The sequence below is a fragment of the Hypanus sabinus genome, chromosome 4, assembly GCF_030144855.1.
Source record: "Hypanus sabinus isolate sHypSab1 chromosome 4, sHypSab1.hap1, whole genome shotgun sequence".
NCBI lineage: Eukaryota > Metazoa > Chordata > Chondrichthyes > Myliobatiformes > Dasyatidae > Hypanus > Hypanus sabinus.
Window position 1 is genome coordinate 145,512,377 of NC_082709.1, and position 18,858 is coordinate 145,531,234.

Sequence of the window (18,858 nt, forward strand, 5' to 3'; positions counted from 1 at the left end):
ATGAACCCGAGGGTGTGCTGGGGCAGCTTGCAAGTGCTGCCACATGTTCCAGCTCCAAATTCCAGAAACTGCATTTTGAAACATAAATAGGAGCAGCCACACGTAAGTTATGTGTGCTCGTTGTTCATATATACCTCTAGGAGGAGTCGTTGAGTGAATTCTCAGTTTTTCCCGAGTTCTGGGTCTATAAAATAAGTTTATAAACTCTATGCTTGAGTTAGATCTTTGGCCTTCTGTCTAATGTGCAGCTGTGTAACCTGCTCAATAGATTCGTAGGGAGTTAACTTTAAATTCATCCAGATGATTATATTTATTAAATATGGTGTTGAATATAAATTGCTTAATCTGGTATTGGATATAGTTTGGATATTAGTGATGAATATTGACCCTGGATAAAAATGTAGAAGTGTGGATTGGCCCATTCCTATTTTACGTTTGTCTACAGTTACATAAATTGGAACAATTAAATGACTAAATCATTGCAAGTAGAGCACTTGGTTTTCCTTTTTATCCAGTTATGTCCTTTTCTATTGTTGTTCTTTGCCACCATAGAACAAATTGATGAAAAGTGGCAAGAAAATTGGAAGCTGTTTAAGGGTCATGCTAACATCTATGAATAATTTCGCACACTTCCAATAAAATCAGGGGCAAACAATTCTGATCCTTGTTATGCAAATATAGTTTATGCATTTCGAGTAGCCTTAGACTGAGCAGAATATTGAAATGCATTTAAGTATGTTTATAGCATTGCTTTTTATATATTTAAAAAAAACTATTTGCAAGAGATTCTGTAAGATGCTGGGAGTATAGCAATTCACACAAAATGCTGGAGGAACTCAACAGGTTAGGCAGCATCTATGGAAAGGGATAAAGAATTGAAGTTTTGGGCTGAAAGCCTTTATCAGGACTAAAAAGAAAGGGGGAAAAAGCCAGAATAAGGTGGGCAGGGAGGAAGGAATACAAGCTGGAAAGTGATTGTCAAAACCAGGTAATAATGTGATTATAATTTCGGTGTATACAGACATGGATAATCATATAAGCAGTGCTGATTAAATGAAATGTCGACTCTATTCATTGCCATAGATGCTCCCTGATTTGCCACGTTGCTCCAAAATTTTGTGTTTTTAAATCTTTATTATTCAGTGCAAAGGGGCAGTTGTCACCATACAAATATACCACATAAATAACCAATAGGAATATGTGTTGGTTGTAGTTATTTAATACTTTTAATATTCAAATTTACAGCTGTAGTGTGGGGGAAATTTTGGTACAAACAGTTAACCAAACAATTACATTCTGATGACTGTAATTATTTTAGGGATTTAGTTTGAGTCTTAAGGAGTTGTAGCAGCTGAGATGAAATTCTAACTGTGGCTGCAGTCGCTGGAATTAAAATGATAAGAGTGGGAAATGGCTTTGAAGATTTCTACCATCTGCATATTTTTTCTTTGGTTTGGATTATTTCTGCCAAAACTTGGATTTGTATCTTCTACCTTTATCCTGGTCTGTTGGATATAAAGGTCTGTATTCTATTAGCATTTTTATTTTCTGTGCTAGTCCATAAACATTAAATGATTGATACAGATGGACACGTCTCTGTGAATCTCCAGAACTACTTCATTTCTGGTTGCTCTGTTTTGTCCTTTTCAGTTCCTCAAGTGGATAACTGTATAGTAGTTAACCCATAGATCCATTTTCGCATTTACTTTAGCAGGTAATTAATTTGTTATTTAATGCTTCCATCTCTTTAAGCGGTACATATCTTTAGGTGATGTAGCTCATCACCTAAATTTATAAATGATCTGGAAAGCAGGAAAACAATTTAAAATAAACATACAGGAGAACATAACAATAGATTAAATGACAAGTGAGAGCATAAACAGAAACACATGAAGGTTCTATGAAATCCTTTGTTAATAGCCGATAGTAACTTAGCACCTGTAACTTGCTCTCAGCAGCATTATGGACCTCCACCATATGAAGAGATGTTTGAACAGAAAAGTTGTTTTTAAAGAGTATCGTGAAGAATGGGTGGAGTATAAAAATTGCACAATAATGTCAAGCTATCATTGATTATACGGCGTCACTAGTGGGCAAAGCACTGAGCTTCACTGTGCTAGGTCTAATTCTGAATTACCATAAACCATTTAATATGAATTCTGAAAACATAGGCACTCCAAACATCAGCTATGGCTGCAATCCATTTATACAAAGTTGACCTTGAGAGTGTGATGTCTGGAGTTTGTGGATAGCAAGGATTTAATATAATAACTGGACAGCATGCCGACCCATTAGGATTTTGACGTTGGCATAAAAATTTGACAACTTCTGCATTAATGTCGACTTGAGCTAGAACATCTGTGCTTATTCATGTTACTACCATTTTCATTATGGAATTCCAGTTAACGTGGGAAAGAAGTACAAGCTTTAAATGAAGCATATAATAAATACCAATGTTTCAATCCTATTTTTAATTTTCAAAATATTTTTGTTCCTTTCTCAATTTCTGGGAGAGCAGGTAGAAAGATGTGCGCATCGGTGTTCTTTTTGTGCAGCTTCAGAGCTGTGTGTCAGACATGGCTGTAATCAGCAATGGGGTCCCACAGGGGACTGTATTGGCTCCCTTCCGATTGATCCTATATGCCTTGAACTTCAGATATAACATTGAGTCAGTATTCAAGGCTCTCCTTCACATGTTCTACCAGTCTGTTGTTACCAGTGCAATCTGATGCAGTGGTATGCTGGGGCAATAGCATTGACACGGGATGTCAACAGGCTCAAAAACTGATTAGAAAGGCTGGCTCTGTTATAGGAGTCAAACTGGACACACTGGAGGCTGCGGTAAAACAAAGGACCCTACAGAAAATCCTGGCCATTCTGGATAATGTTTCTCACTGTCTGTATGCCACCTTGGCTGAACAGAGGAGGACCTTTAGTAAGTAGACTAAGACAACTGTGTCGCTCCAAAGATCACTATATGAGGTCATTCTTACTCTCGCCATTGGGCTCTATAATGAATGAGTCAATCTATGGCGGAGGAAGTGATGACTCTCTTCTGTTACACTGTTTGAGGTAACTTATTTTTTATTCTTTCTACTTCTCTTCCAATATTTGTATATCTGTGAACTAGTAATGCTACTATGACACTGTAATTTCCTTTGGGATCAATAAAATAGCTATCTACCTATCCATCTTATCTTTTACTATTGGGGTGTTATTTAAGATGGCAGTCATTGAAGGGTACCGGTATAATATGAGTAACATTTTGGATACTCTGGAAATGCTTAAGACTGCACTCCTGTTTCGATCCTATGTATTTTCAAATTCACTTTTGTATTTGTCCCCTTCATTACCTCTGAATTTCACATTGGCATTTTAACCTAGGTATTTTCTCTATAATATTGGTTCCTATTCTGCACTATAGGTGGTTAAGCTTCAGTATAATCTGAAGTCCTGAACTTCTGCAATCTTTACGTGAATAATACGCTGCTGGAATGCAGCCCAAAACTGCTTGGAGTAGAAAACTGCCTTTTTTCCTTTTGTTTTAAAACTGTCTGCCTCCCTGCTTTGCAGGATTCAGTGCCTTTTTAACTTCCCTTCCTATTCTCACACAGTCTTGTCTGGCCTTTTCCTTTCACCACTGATGTGGCGAAGCCAAGTGTAAGCTAGAAAAATGCCTTGTACCTTGGCATTTAGTTCAATTCTGGTTGATGGAGGCACAAGAGAATGGAGATGCTGTAACCTGGAGCAAACAACATCTGGAAGAACTGTGGATCAAACAGTGTCGATGTTTTGGGTTGAGACCTTCCATCAGGACTGATCATGGCTGATAATTTTGTTCACAGTACCACATTCCTGCATATCTTGGTGCTGTAAATTTCCATAGATACTGCTCTTAAGAGGTATTTATTCATCAATGACCTGGTTAATTAATTTTTTTGTGAATTCTGTCAAGAACATTTGACTCCTGACATATTTTGGTCCAAACTTTGGTAAAAGAGTTGATATTGAGAGATAATGTGAGAGTGGCTTCTTTTGGACAGCATGGCAGTGTGTGAATAAATGTGGCAACCACTAATAATGTTGAAGTTGGTGAGAATGGGGAAAATTCAATACTCGATAGTCCTGCTTTTATTGTTGGAGGTAAAGCATTACCTTAAACTTGAGTTCAGTGTAGTTCTGAAGACTTTCAAATGCTTTGTCAATTATTTTTCTCCAGGTTTTGCCAGAAGTGAATGTTTGGAGATAATGCTGTTGTTTTCTGTTCCATTTAAAGTATTGGCAAAATGGTAAAAAAAAAGAGGTGCATGAATGCAGCAAATTTGGCATGGGTTGATAAGTGGAAGAAAATATTTGGGTAAAGACCAAACAAACATCTTTTGTTATATCCTTGCCTTGAGGTGGGTAAAAATATAGATGGGTGGGCTAGTAAATTGCCGATGATGTTTATTCTGAGCAACTGTGAGATGTGGCACTGTGGGAGATCAGATGTAAAGAGATAGCCCAAAGTTAATGGTAGGACCCTTAACCACATTATTACAAGAGGGATCTTAGGAGTCAGATCCATAGCTTCTTGGGAGTGGCTGCACAAGATGAAAGGGTCGCAAAGAAAGTGTATGGCATGCTTTATTGATTGATTTGAGATGCAGCACGGAATAGCCCCTTATAGCCGTACTGTCCAGGAACCCCAGTTTAATCCTAGCGTAGTCATGGGACAATTTACAATGTCCAATTAACTGTGTCTTTGGACTGTGGGAGGAATATAGTTGAGGCATTGAGTTCAAGAGTCACAGTTTTGTAGCTTTATAAAACTCTACATCTGGAGTATTGCATTCAATTCCGGCTGTCCTGTTATTGAAATGATGCCGGGGTTTTGGATAGGGTGCAAAAGAAGTTTATCAGAGTGCTGATTGGATTTGAGGGGTTGGACACACAGATTATTTTCTCTGGAGCAATGGATGCTGATAAAAATTTATAAGAATATGAGAGGCATGGACAGATTAGTTAACTGGTATCTTTTTCCTCTGTACTTAAATGTCTCATACAAGAGGGTGTGCATTTAAAGTGTGAGAGGTGTTCACAGATTTCTGGGGAGAGTGAGTTTACACAATGGTGGGTGCCTGGAATGCACCATTGGGAGGTAGTGGAAGAAAATACAATAGATGTGTTTAAGATGCCCTTTAATAGGCAGATGTATATGCAGAGATTGGAGGGATATTGACCTTGTGTAGTAGGCATATGGGATTTCTTAAGTCAGTGTTTAATTCTTAATAATTAGTTTGGTACAACAGTGGAATTGATGGCTTTGTGGCAAAGTTTTGGATCTTACGAAGATAGGTGGAGGGGTAGGTAGTGCTGAGGAAGCAATGTGATTGCAGCAGAACAAGTTGGAAGAATGGGCAAAAATGTGGCAGATGGTATAGGGTTGGGAAATGTATGATAATGTACTTTGGTAAAAGGAACAATAGTGTGGACTTTTATCTAAATGGGGAGAAGGTTCAAACATCAGAGGCGCAAAGGGACTCTAGAGTCCTCTTGCAAGACTCCCAGAAGGTTAATTTGCAGGGTGAGTCTGTGGTAAAGAAGGCAAATGCAGTGTTGGCATTGATTTCAAGGGGAATAGAATATAAATAAATACAAGGAGATGATGCTGAGGCTTTATAGGACACTGGTCAAGTCAACAGTTTTGAGCCAATATCTGAGAAACGATGTGTTGGAGAGAGTCCAGAGGATGTTCATGAGGATGATTCTGGGAATGAAGGGGTTAATATGATGTGTGTTTGGCAGCTTTGGGCTTTAATCACTGGAATTCAGAAGAATGCTGGGGGATCTCATTGAAATCTAATGGATGCTGTAAGGAGAAGATACAGTGCATCTGCAGATTTTCTCTTGTTTGGATGTGGAGAGGATGTTTCCTATGGTGGGTAATCCAGAACTAGAGGGCACAGTTTCAAAATTTGAGGGGGCGACCTTTTAGAACAGAGGTATGGAGGATTTTTTTAAAAAAATAGCCGAAGAGTAGTGAATCTGTGATTCTACCAACAATGGTTGTATCATCAGCAAATTTACAGATGGTATTTGAGCTATGCCTAGCCACACAGTCATGGGTATATAGAGAGTAGAGCATGGGTTAAGCAGACACCCCTGAGATGTGGTCTCTAATGCTCCTCTTACCTCAGATGTAAAACCTTGGGCATGAGGTTCTTAATTCTTTTATGCTAACACGAATACTTGATGATGAATTCTGTTTTAGTGGACTTGTAGAAATGTGTAATTAGTATTTTATACAGTCTACTTAAAAATGTCAGCATTTCTTGTCTGCTATCTTTTATCATGCTTTGATAAACATTTTTATTTGTTGCAATGACTTACTTTAAATAGCCTGGTTGGTAGATTAAGTAGTCTGCCTGACTTGCTTTTTCCACTTTTTCATCTGGTTTGTCAATTGGTTTTGGTTTATTTTCAGTGAGCAGTTGAATGCTGAGTGAATGATGTGGAACTGCACATTTATTTCACTGCTGCCTGCAGTCTGATTAAACAAGATGTTGACAAATGGCTATGATTTTTGTATTTGCATCTGGTATCTGAACCTGTGTGGGATTTTTCTGGTGTCCTAAATCAGGGAACTGAAGTGTGGCCATTATGATTGGCCTTTATAGGAAGATCAGTTAAATGTGGTTTAATTTGTTTGTACATCGGTTATTCAGAATCAGGTTTCGTTATTGGTGAGCATTTTTAAAAAGCAGTTGTAAACACAACAACTTGCTATGTGTCACTATGCTCTGTGGCAAATGGGATATTTTAAAAATAACTTGTATTTGCCTATATTAATTACAGGAATACCTTTATTTTTACCATTGGATTTAATACTCCTTGGTGAACCATGATTTTGTGTATTGTGCAAGCTAAATTATTTTCAAATGTTTCAGATTCAATTGGAGTTAGAAACTTTCACAGTCTTGCTGCTGCAAACCAAAGCAGATTTTCTTTTCTACAAAATGTTTGTGAGGTAGTTGGCTTTATTAACCTTATTAGGAATTTGGAGATTTCAGTACATCTCCAAGAATAACTCATTCAACAATTTTGCCATTCCAAGTAGAATTAGTTGTACAAGGATGTTTTTCTGACTTGGTCAACAATTTGCCAATTGATCGTATTAATTGTGCACACAGGACCAGGGTCTTCAACAGAAGTTTCTAGGAGGAGTTGCTAGAGCACTTAAACTAGCAAGAGAATGGGAGAGGGAATGTTGAAAGTAAAGGCCTTAGACAGCTTTAACATCGGAAGCAAAAGTCCGCAGGGTGCATTGTTTATTTGCAATCTGTGCTTAAGCTGCAAGTGTCGTACAGGGCTATTATAGGATGATTTGAGAAGGTGCAGGAAATTTGAAATACTGATAATTTTTAAAATAAGTGATAGATTTTACGATTAAAAATTGTGCAACTAAGGCACAGTTGAGAAATACAAGTTTAAGCACCTTAGCCTGGCATGTTTTGAATCTAGGGATCTATACTAATTAACTCATTCCAATTAAGATCCAAAATTAACCAAAAAAATGTTAATCTGTAGTTAATTAACCTACAAATGCAACTACTATGATCTCAACCAACAGCATTTCCATTTTGGGAAATGTTGGATTATGTGAAGCTCTTACACCCCCCCCACTGGAGTGTCTGCTCTTAAGAAGAGCAGTTCTTTTGGCTGAGAGAAAGGGGAAGTTGATTGGGATTTTCTGTTGTCTGGCATCAGATACCACAGTGTTGGACCAGAGCATTACAAACTGCTTTTGAGTAGGCTGACACGAGGAAGTCTGCAGATGCTGGAAATTCAAACAACACACACAATGCTAGTGGAATACAGCAGGCCAGGCAGCATCTATAGGGAGAAGCGCTGTCGACGCTTCGGGCTGAGACGTTCCACCAGCGTTTTGTGTGTGTTGTTTGAGTAGGCTGAATGGTTTTTATTTTGCTTCAGTTTTCTTACTGTTCATATATTCTCCAGAATTCTTCAGTACAAACTTAAAGAATATTGTGATATTAGGTAACAAAATAATTTAACTCTGATTGCTTTAATTTAACTGCATTGCTAATTGAATAAAGACATCTGTTCTGTATGAAGTTTTTTTGGAAATGCATCTATTAAATTAGTTATCATCCTAGGTGGTTCCTTGGGATCAAGGGTAATTTGCTTCCATTCTAGTATTATGGATTCTAAGGTGAGCAGTGGAACACATTGGAACTTGCAGGTTTTGCATAATTGGATGACTGTGATGTGACATGCTCCTGTATTTTATACAGGATTTCATTGTGCTCCTAATGCAGGGATGCTTTCCTCTACATTGGTTATGGGCCAGAGATTCACTGGAGTTGTGTGGGGCTATCACTTGTTTTCATGTAGACATGCAGAAAAGCTTTGTGGATCTAGCCCCTCTGATCGCTTCTGACTGAGTTTGGAATAGGCAGTTCTTTTTTTGGGGGGGGGAGGGGGGGGAAGTTGGTTGTTGCATGTGAGTGATGTGCCCAGTGAGCATTGGTCTGCAGAGATTGTTGCTTCCCTTATTCATCTGTGGATTTGGATGGTTTGGTTGTATCCAGTGACGGTAAGTATCTTTGTATCTGCTGTGGGTTTGGCATCAATTAGAGGCAGAAACAATCTGTTGGAAGATCAATTCAGTTGTTTTTCTAGATGGATTCTTAGGAGCATTTCTTTGGAGTTGGTGGTTGGGAAGAGCCAGGCAATTGATCAAAGTAAATTTTATTATCAGAGTACATATGTCGCTGTATACAATCCTGAGATTCATTTTTCTTTGGGCATACTCAGCAAATTTTATAGATAGTAACTTAGAATAGAATAGGCATCTGTTAGTCTCGTGAGACCATGGATTTGTGCCTTGGAAGGTTTCCAGGGCGCAGGCCTGGGCAGGGTTGTATGGGAGACCGGCAGTTGCCCATGCTGCAAGCTGTCCCCTCTCCACGCCACTGATGTTGTCCAAGGGAAGGGCACTACACCCAAGCAGTTTGGCACCAGTGTTGTTGCAGAGCAATGTGTTGTTAAGTGTCTTGCTCAAGGACACAACGTGCTGCCTCAGCTGAGGCTCGAACCAGTGACCTTCAGATCACTAGACCGATGCCTTATCCACTAGGCCACGCACCAACATATAGATAGTAACTATAATAAGATAAAAGAAAGATCAACCAGAGGACAGCAAACTGTGCAAATGCAAAAATAAATAAATAGCAATAAGTAATGAGAGCATGAAATAACAAGGTAAAGAGTCCTTAAAATGATATCATTTGTTGTGGGTACATGTCAGTAGATGGATAAGTGAGTGTAGTTATCCCCTTTTGTTCAGGAGCCAGATGGTGAGGCATAGTAACTTCTTGAACATGATGGTGCAAGCCCTGAGGCTCTTGTACCTTCCAGCTGATGTGAAAAAAGAGTGAGAAAAGAGCATGGCTTGGGTGTTGAGGATCTCTGATGATGGATGCTGCTTTCCTATGACAGCGTTTCATGTAGATTTGCTCAGTGGTTGGGAGGGCTTTACCTGTGATGTACTGGTCGAATCTGCTAACTTTTGTAGGATTTTCTGTTCAAAGGCATTGGTGTTTCCATACTAGCCGTGATGCAGCCAGACAATACACCCTCCACCACACATCTATAGAAGTTTGTCAAGAGTTTTTGATGGCGTGCCAAATCTCCGCAGATTCCTCTGGTTTCCTTCTCCTGAAGTCTGTAATCAGCTCCTTGGTCTTTCTGACATTCCATGAGAAGTTGTGATACCATTCAGCTAAATTTTCTATCTGTCTTGTATACTGATTCATCTCCACTTTTTGATACGATCCATAACAGTGGTGTCGTCAGCGTACTTTGATATGGTGTTGGAGCTGTGCTTAGCCACTCAGTCATAGGTGTGGAGCGAGTAAAGCAATGGCTAAGCACGCAGCTCTGTGGTGCCCCTGTGCTGATGGAGATCATGGAGGAGATGTTTTGCCAATTTGAACTGACTGGGGTCTTCAAGTAAGGAAATCCAAAATTCAATTGCACAAGCAGGTATTGAGGCCAAGGTCTTGGAGCTTATTGATTAGTTTTGAGGGGATAATGGTATTTAATACTGAGCTTTAATCGATTAAGAACACCCTGATGTATGTACCTTTGCTGTCCAGATGTTCCAGAGTTGTGTGCAGAGCCAATGAGGTGGCATCTGCTGTGGAACTGTTGCTCCAGTAGGTAAATTGGAGTGGATCCAAGTCACCTCTCTGGCAGGAGCTGATATGTTTCATCACCAGCCTCTCAAAACACTTCACTGTGGATGTGTGCACCTGGCTGATAGTCTTTGAGGTACATCACCACACTCTTCTTGAAGCCTGCTCCAAGCAATTTCTGTGCTTACTACAGATGGGTTTTTTCCTTTATTATGAAAATGGTCACGATTGTTGTATCGGAGATCCCTTGCGTCTCCTCTTCCAGCTGGGTGCAATAAAATTGCTGATCTGTGAATTAACATCTTCATCTGCAACTTGCCAGATCTCATCAAAGATGCTGTCTGTCCACAAAACATTCTCAAGAATTTGAAAGGGCTATATGCCAGCTAGTGGCTAAGTCAGAGAACTTGCAGTACAAAGAATCGGTTTGAGGATAAGAGACCTGATTCCTGTTTCATGGAATGAACTATTTGATTAGTTGCTAACTGTACCATTCTTGATTTGACAATTCAGAAACTGAAATATCTATTCATAATACAAATGAAGAGCTTATCATAGTGTAGAAATCACCAAATTAAAACACACTTGACAGGATGATTTCCATATTGAGAAGCTTCTTCAAATTATGATGAGAGAGAATAGAAATTAATTAAACATTACAATTGACTTGAAACCACCCATGATTTAAGTGTTGCCTTCTACTATAATTTAAGTGGGATGAGCTGCCTTTTGGGCTTGTGTTCCTTGGGGTGACCTGCTAAGTACAGTTAGGGCAGAGGTATCAAAATCAAAGGGCATGTGTTTCAAGTGAGAGTGTTTAAGCTTTTAGGGATTTGAAGAATAAGTTTTTTTATTTAGTGTGGTTAGTATTTGGAATGTGCTGTTGGTATGATGAGTCACATTACACCATCATGTTTGAGCTATTTAGACACTTCAATAGGCAAAGCATGGTGGGATTTAGTTCTAATGCAGGAAACGAGGATAGAGTAGATCAGCAAAAAGATTGGCATGAGTGTATTATATGACTGTGATATCATTTTATCCAGGCGATGATTATTTATTATTAGTAGCAATCAGTTGGCTTATCAGGATAATAGTAATAAAAATCTGTAGGTCCATTGTTCTTGAAGAATGGAACTGTCTGACAGTGTCCATCACTCTGTCTATACAAACTTGGCTCAGTCTGTTGCTTTGAGTGATAGAAGTCATAGGTGCGACCTTGTTGAAAATAAGGTAGAGAAGAGGGAAAAAAATGGAAAATGCTAGAAATTCTCAGTGGATTAAACACCATCTTTAGCACCTGCAATTTTTAAAAATGTTTATTTACTTGTTGTATTCTCTGGCCTATAACTGCTGATTAGGCCTGAAGACTGGAGATGGAACAAAGCTGGAACTCCAAATAGACCTTTAGTCAGTAAAACCACACAGCAACAAAACTTAAGTTTATCGCAAAGCACAACTATTTAATTGTATTACCCAGGAATAATCAAGACTTTGATAAGAACAATAACAGTCAGTGAGAGTCAGCCTAGCAACACACACAAAATGCTGGAGAAACTCAGCAGGCCAGGCAGCATTATGGAAAAGAGAACAGTCAGACATTTTGGACCAAGACCCTTTGGCGGGTCTTGGCCTGAAACGTTAACTGTACTCTTTTCCATAGATACTGCCTAGCCTGCTGAGTTCCTCCAGCAATTTGTGAGATTTTCTCTTGTTTGTGAGTGTCAGCCTGGGAGTGGTTGTCAGTAGACTCCTGCCTCTTGAAAATGTTTAGCTGTAGGAATTGAGCTAAGTGTTGATTTGGATTGGAACAATTGGCTTATGCTAGTGATTAGTTTCTGGTGGTTGCAGGCTGTCACTTGCAGTAAATTGAACCATTCCAGGAGGAGATGAAGGTCCAGCTCTGTGTTTGATGATCTGCTAAATGAACTTGTACCTCCGGGAGTGCCAGGCTGCAACTGGTTGATGTAACGACACCAAGGATATCTGTCCATGATAATGTAGCACTTTTCCCATTCGTTTGACAATCTGATCTGGTACTGTGTGGTCTTGACCATTGTGGTACTATCTGTTGCACACTGCAGGTCAGGGCTTGAATGACTTCATCCATCAACCAAAGTCTGTGTGGCTCCGTTTGTGCACCTGACCATCTGCTGTCATGGATGTTGGATGCAGCATTGCATCCAACACTGCAAAAGCTGGAGGCTTCCCGTCGGTGTGGATGTGATGTAATTCAGTAATGTCAGTAGTATTGTGTTGAGAGCCTTGGCCAATGCTCTTTCTCCTCATGAAGTGACTGTTTGAAGGTATCCATAAACCCCTCTGCTTGGCTGTTGGACTGGATGATACAGTGGGGGTAGAGGTGAGCGGATGTGGATAATTATAGACAATAGACAATAGGTGCAGAAGAAGACCATTCGGCCCCTCGAGACTGCACCGCCATTCTGAGATCATGGCTGATCATTCACTATCAATACCCAGTCCCTGCCTTGTCCCCATATCCCTTGATTCCCCTATCCATCAGATATCTATCTAGCTCCTTCTTGAAAGCATCCAGAGAATTGGCCTCCACCGTCATTCCACACCTCCACAACTCTCTGGGAGAAGAAGCTCTTCCTCAACTCTGTTTTAAATAACTGACCTCTTATTCTCAATCCATGCCCTCTGGTACTGGACTCTCCCAACATCTGGAACATATTTCCTGCCTCAATCCTATCAAATCCTTTAATTATCTTAAACGTTTCAATCAGATCCCCTCTCAATCTCCTCAATTCCAGCGTGTACAAGCCCAATCTCTCTGCGTAAGACAGCCCTGCCATCCCAGGAATCAACCTAGTGAATCTACGCTGCACTTCCTCAATTGCCAGAATGTCCTTCCTTAAACCTGGAGACCAAAACTGTACACAATATTCCAGGTGTGGTCTCACCAGGGCCCTGTACAAATGCAAAAGGACATCCTTGCTCTTGTACTCAATTCTCCTTGTAACAAAGGCCAACATTCTATTTGCCCTCTTCACTGCCTGTTGCACTTGCTCATTCACTTTCATTGACTGGTGAACTAGGACTCCTAGGTCTCTTTGCATTTCTCCCTTACCTAACTCTACACCGTTCAGACAATACTCTGCCCTCTTGTTCCTGCTTCCAAAGTGGATAACTTCACATTTATTCACATTGAATGACATCTGCCAAGTATCTGCCCACTCACCCAGCCTATCCAAGTCTCCCTGTATTCTCCTAACGTCCTCTTCGCATGTCACACTGCCACCCAGTTTAGTATCGTCAGCAAACTTGCTGATATAGTTTTCAATGCCCTCATCTAAATCATTGATATAAATCGTAAAGAGCTGTGGTCCCAATACAGAGCCCTGTGGTACCCCACTAGTCACCTCTAGCCAGTCCGAGAAACACCCATTCACTGCTACCCTTTGCTTTCTATCTGCCAACCAGTTTTCTATCCATGTTGAAACCCTGCCCCCAATGCCATGAACTCTGATTTTACTCACCAATCTCCTATGTGGCACCTTATCGAATGCCTTCTGAAAATCTAGGTACACAACATCCACAGGCTTACCCTTGTCTAACATCCTTGTTACACCCTCAAAAAACTCCAACAGATTAGTGAAGCATGATTTGCCCTTGGTAAATCCATGCTGGCTCGGCCTAATCCTATTTCTGCCATCAAGATGTGCCACTATTTCGTCCTTAATAATGGACTCAAGCATCTACCCCATGACTGACGTTAGGCTAACAGGGCGATAGTTCTCCGTTTTCTCCTTCCCTCCCTTCTTGAAAAGTGGGATAACATTAGCCACTCTCCAATCTTCAGGAACTGATCCTGAATCTAAGGAACATTGGAAAATGATTACCAATGCATCTGCAATTTCCTGAGCCACCTCTTTTAGAACCCTTGGATGCAGACCATCTGGACCCGGGGATTTATTAGCCTTCAGTCCTACCAGTCTACTCATCACAGTTTCTTTCCTAATGTCAATCTGTCTCGATTCCTCTGATATCTTATGACCCTGGCCCATCCATACATCTGGGAGATTGCTTGTGTCCTCCCTGGTGAAGACAGATCTAAAGTACGCATTAAATTCTGTTGCCATTTCCCTGTTTCCCATAACAATTTCTCCCAATTCATTCTTCAAGGGGCCAACATTGTTCTTAACTATCTTCTTTCTCTTCACATAGCTAAAAAAGCTTTTGCTATCCCCTTTTATATTCCTGGCTAGACTGAGCTCATACCTGATTTTTTCTCTCCGTATTGCTTTTTTAGTTGAGATCTGCTGTTCCTTAAAACTTTCCCAATCATCTGTATTCCCACTCATCTTAGCCCTGTCATACTTCTTTTTCTTTAATGCTATACAATCTCTGACTTCCTTTGTCAACCACTGTGGCCCCATCCCCCTCTTTGAATCCTTCCTTCTCCTTGGAATTGACTGCTTTTGCATCTTTTGTATTATGCCCAAGAATATCTGCCACTGCTGATCCACTGTCTTTCCTGCCAGGGCATCCGCCCATTTAACTTTGGCCAGCTCTTCCCTCATGGTTCCGTAGTCTCCTTTATTTAATTGCAACGCTGACACCTCTGATCTGCCCTTATCCCTCTCAAATTGTAGATAAAAACTTATCATGTTATGATCACTACTTCCTAATGGCTCCTTTACTTCAAGATCACTTATCAATTCCTGTTCATTACACATCACCAAGTCCAAAATAGCCTTGTTCCTGGTTGGCTCAAGCACAAGCTGTTCCAAAAATACATCCCTTAGACACTCCACAAACTCCCTATCCTGGGGTCCAGCACCTACCTGATTCTCCCAGTTCACCTGCATGTTGAAATCTCCCATAACGACTGCATTACCTTTAGCACATGCCAATGTTAACTCCCTAATCAACTTGTACCCAATATCCACACTACTGTTTGGGGGTTCTGGCAGAATGCTGTGAACTGAATTGGGTGCAGGAGTTGTTGAATGCTAGCCATTGTCATTGTTGACTTCATGGACAATACTTGTAACCATTTGGATTAGGTCCAAATTAATTGGCTGGTGAAGGCAATGTATACTTGACTGCAAGGTTTGCCAGCCTGATGCTATGAGTGTGGATCAGCTGTACTTGGATTCTTTGCTGCCATAGAGCACCGAGTAAACTGATCGCATACAGATGTGTTATCTTTGTCTGTGTCTGGCAAGTACTCAAAACTTCTTGCCAGGGTTTTCATTCAATTGGTGCCTGGGTGACCACAGTGGAGTTGTTTCTGTATCTTTGGTTGACGTGTCTGTGGAATCTCTATTCTGTCTCCAAACATTAGGCAGCATTTCACAGTTGAGAGCGATGTATGATGTTGCTTAAAGGGCATGACATCTTCCTCAACCCTGACTAGTCATCTGTCAAACAGTTATCTGGAGATGTGCTGAACAAGAGGATTTGCAGCCATTTCTCTTGTGATCTTGTTGACTGACTGGAAGACCTTCAGCAGCATCCAATACAACCTGGTAGACTTTGCAATCAACTGAAATTACAGCCATGACTGCATCTTCATTTTCATTATCTGTTGATTCTGAAGTCTGGAGAAGACATCTGCCTTACTAAGTTCCTGTGTTGATGTATACTTGATTTCAAAAATCATAGCCCACCTTTGTGTAAACCTTTGGTTTAGCTGTATATGCCAGGATACCGTTCTTAGAACCGATGATGGCCAACGGTGGCTTGTAATCAATAAGGAAAGTAAGGCATTTGCCATAAAGCGTCTTGTGGAATTTGTTCACAGCAAGGATGATTCCCAAGGCTTCCTTTGTGATTTGTCCATAGTTCCTTTTTGTTCTGGTTAGTGATCTGGCTGTATGCACGGAGCCATCAGTGACGATGTGTGATGTGCCAGCTCTGAATGGTAACTCTGTGTTGAAGTGTGTCAAGAGAAGGTCAGATGACAGAACATTCTTCAGCTGATCAAAAGTCTCTTGGTATTGTTTGGACCATGGCACCCTTGTTGCAACAGGGCATTGAGTGACTCCCTCTGCCAGTGATCATACCCAAAAATGATCATATAGTGCAGGCATCTTCAGGATAGCAGTGATATTTTTGGGATTTGGGTGATAACTATGTTCATCTATGATGAATCCCAGATATTTGATTAAAGATACTAGGAGGCTGCATTTTGATGCCCGAAGTCTTGTATTATGTTCAAATTGTGGTCCAGTCATTGGCATAGTTCTATCTGGTCCAAGCCTATTAGAATGATGCTGTCAAGTTAAGTGGCAGCACCATCAATACCACTCAGCGTGATGTCCGTAAGCTGTTGGAAAATTGAAGGAGCTGCCCTTACCCCGAAAGGCAGTAGGAGGAAGGATAACAACCCCATATGTTTTGTAATGGTGAGAAGCTCCTGTGAATTTTCCGCCACTTCTACCTGGAGGTAAGTTTCAGCCAGGTCCAACCAGCAACCATGGTTCAATTTTGTGAAGAGATCTGCCAGTACCGGTAATAGGTACTGGTGCGTCTCCAGAGTTGCATTGAAACCAGTTGAGAAGCCTGTTCACGACCTCACTGTAAACCTTTTGGTTTTCTTGATGATGACTATTAGAGCTTCCCAACATGAGTAGCTTTGATCACAGCAGCTTCTTGCAGGTGATCGAGCTCTTGCTCCACGATTGGTAAGGCTGCATATGGTATCGACCCTTTGGGACAGAAGACTGGCTTTGCATCTGGATGGAGATGGAGTTCTACTTGTAGTTTGGTGTAGCAACCTGAACCTCCTTGAAACAATGCTGTGTAGCATTGTTGCAGTTGTTGAGAACAAAAGTTTTAGGTGACTTAAGGGCAGTAAAAGGAGCAACCACGGACTCTTGAGCACATAAATATGCAAGAGATTGGAGATATAAGGACCATTTTCAGGCAGAAATCCTTGTGTCATTAGCTTAATTAGTTCTGCAGAACACTAAAGTTCAAAATAAATTTGTCAAAGTAAACATCTGTCACCATATAGCACCCTGAGATGTGTTTTCAGTTAATCCAATGACCATAATATAATTCATGAAGAACACCACCCATTAGGGCGGAACAACCAGTGTGCAAAAGATAACAACCTATGCAAATTCAAAAGAAGACCAAAATGTGTGCTGTACTGTTCTGTGTTTGAGAAGAAGCCAAGACATTGATAAAATATTAAATTCCAGACCCTGTTTTGTTTCTGTTCAAGGAGAACAAAGGCTACTCTTTCAAAACCCCAAAAAATACTTTAACTGACTGAAACTAGAAATCGTTCTGTGTTCCATGACAACAGGCTTATGTTGTGATGGTGGAGAATAATAAGCTTGTATTTGTACATTTAACATTGTTGTGTTATAGGTTCATAATTATTGCATAGCAAGAGTCTCTGAGCACTAGAATGAGGATGTTATAATGTTGAATCTCATGAAATCATCACTGCAGAATTGTTGATATCATATTGCTTGTATTTTCCAGAGATAAGGATGCACTGTAGTATGGGCTTTCTATCTTTTTCTTACAATTTGTTTGTTTGTTTTTTTTTAGGCTGTTCACTGCTTTGAGTCAGTGATAAAGAAGTGTGAAGGAAAAGTTGACCCTGAATTGTTTTGCCAGCTTGGTCATTTCAACCTTTTATTAGAGGACTATCCAAAAGGTAAGTTTTTTTTGTATTTACATTTCTGTTGTGCTTTTTTAAACTGCAACTTACAAAGAATAATGGACAACAAGTGACAGGTGCTGTATGATGCTATTGTCTAAAATGTTAGAGGGTGTATTGTCATAATTGGATAATTTTATGTTTCTTTTTATTTTGGAGCTTTGGTCAAAGTAAAATGATTTAAATTGGTTGAAACACACAAAATTCTGGAGAAACAGCAGATCAGAGAGCGTCTATAGAGGAAAATGAATGGTCGGTGTTTTGTGCTGAGACCCTTCATCAGATCCTATAAAGATATGTGGAATTTGTGCGATGGGGAATGGCTGGAATGGTAAGGTTCAGGTTCCTATACCAAGAAGTTAAACATTCCATTTTTATGAGAAATGTCCCAAAATAACTGCTGTAAATTTTACATTAATTTTTCAATAATTGATAATACCTGTTTTGATTTGATTCTGATTTAGGGTCTTTTTACTAAAGACTTTACCATTTGAAATTTGGCCGTTCCTTTTGATTCCAAATGATAAATATACAAAAATATATAGAAGCTCTTTTCTCTTTTGTTAACTAATTGTCTTTCCATGTACTGCCACAGGCTTCTAGCTATCCAGCAGCTGTATAATGTTGTATTTGAGGATGTCTATCCAACTTGTTCCTTTGCCTTTTTAAAAAAAATCATTAACAAATCATTTAAATACACGTGTTCCAGTCTCTTCCTTGACTGTACCAGATCAACCAAACCTTAGCATTTTTTGTCACCTTGCAAATTTTTCTCTTCCAATTCTATCAAAGGATACAGTGTATCTGCTACATCTGTAAGCAGTTCTTGGATAGCAATGATCTGCTGTGCAAGTAAAAGCTTTTATGTCACTTTTAATTCTATTCTTTGGTTTATTCACGTGATCTTTTAGTCATCAATTCCTCTTGGAGTGAGAACGGCCTCCCAATATCCACAGCACCAGTCCTTCTGTTTGTAATTTAGTCCCTAATTCCAGAATTCATTCTCAA

At 39.9% G+C, this 18,858-nt stretch overlaps 1 protein-coding gene across 4 annotated transcripts in view; it reads left to right on the plus strand.

Annotated features, from left to right (window-relative positions):
• kdm6a (lysine (K)-specific demethylase 6A) overlaps positions 1 to 18,858 on the plus strand; it is a 218,775-nt gene that overhangs the window by 17,593 nt on the left and 182,324 nt on the right. For all 4 annotated transcript variants that reach the window (XM_059968281.1, XM_059968283.1, XM_059968282.1 and 1 more), the window contains exon 3: positions 17,739 to 17,847. In XM_059968281.1, the coding sequence (XP_059824264.1) occupies positions 17,739 to 17,847 (109 nt within the window). The remainder of the gene's footprint in view (positions 1 to 17,738; positions 17,848 to 18,858) is intronic.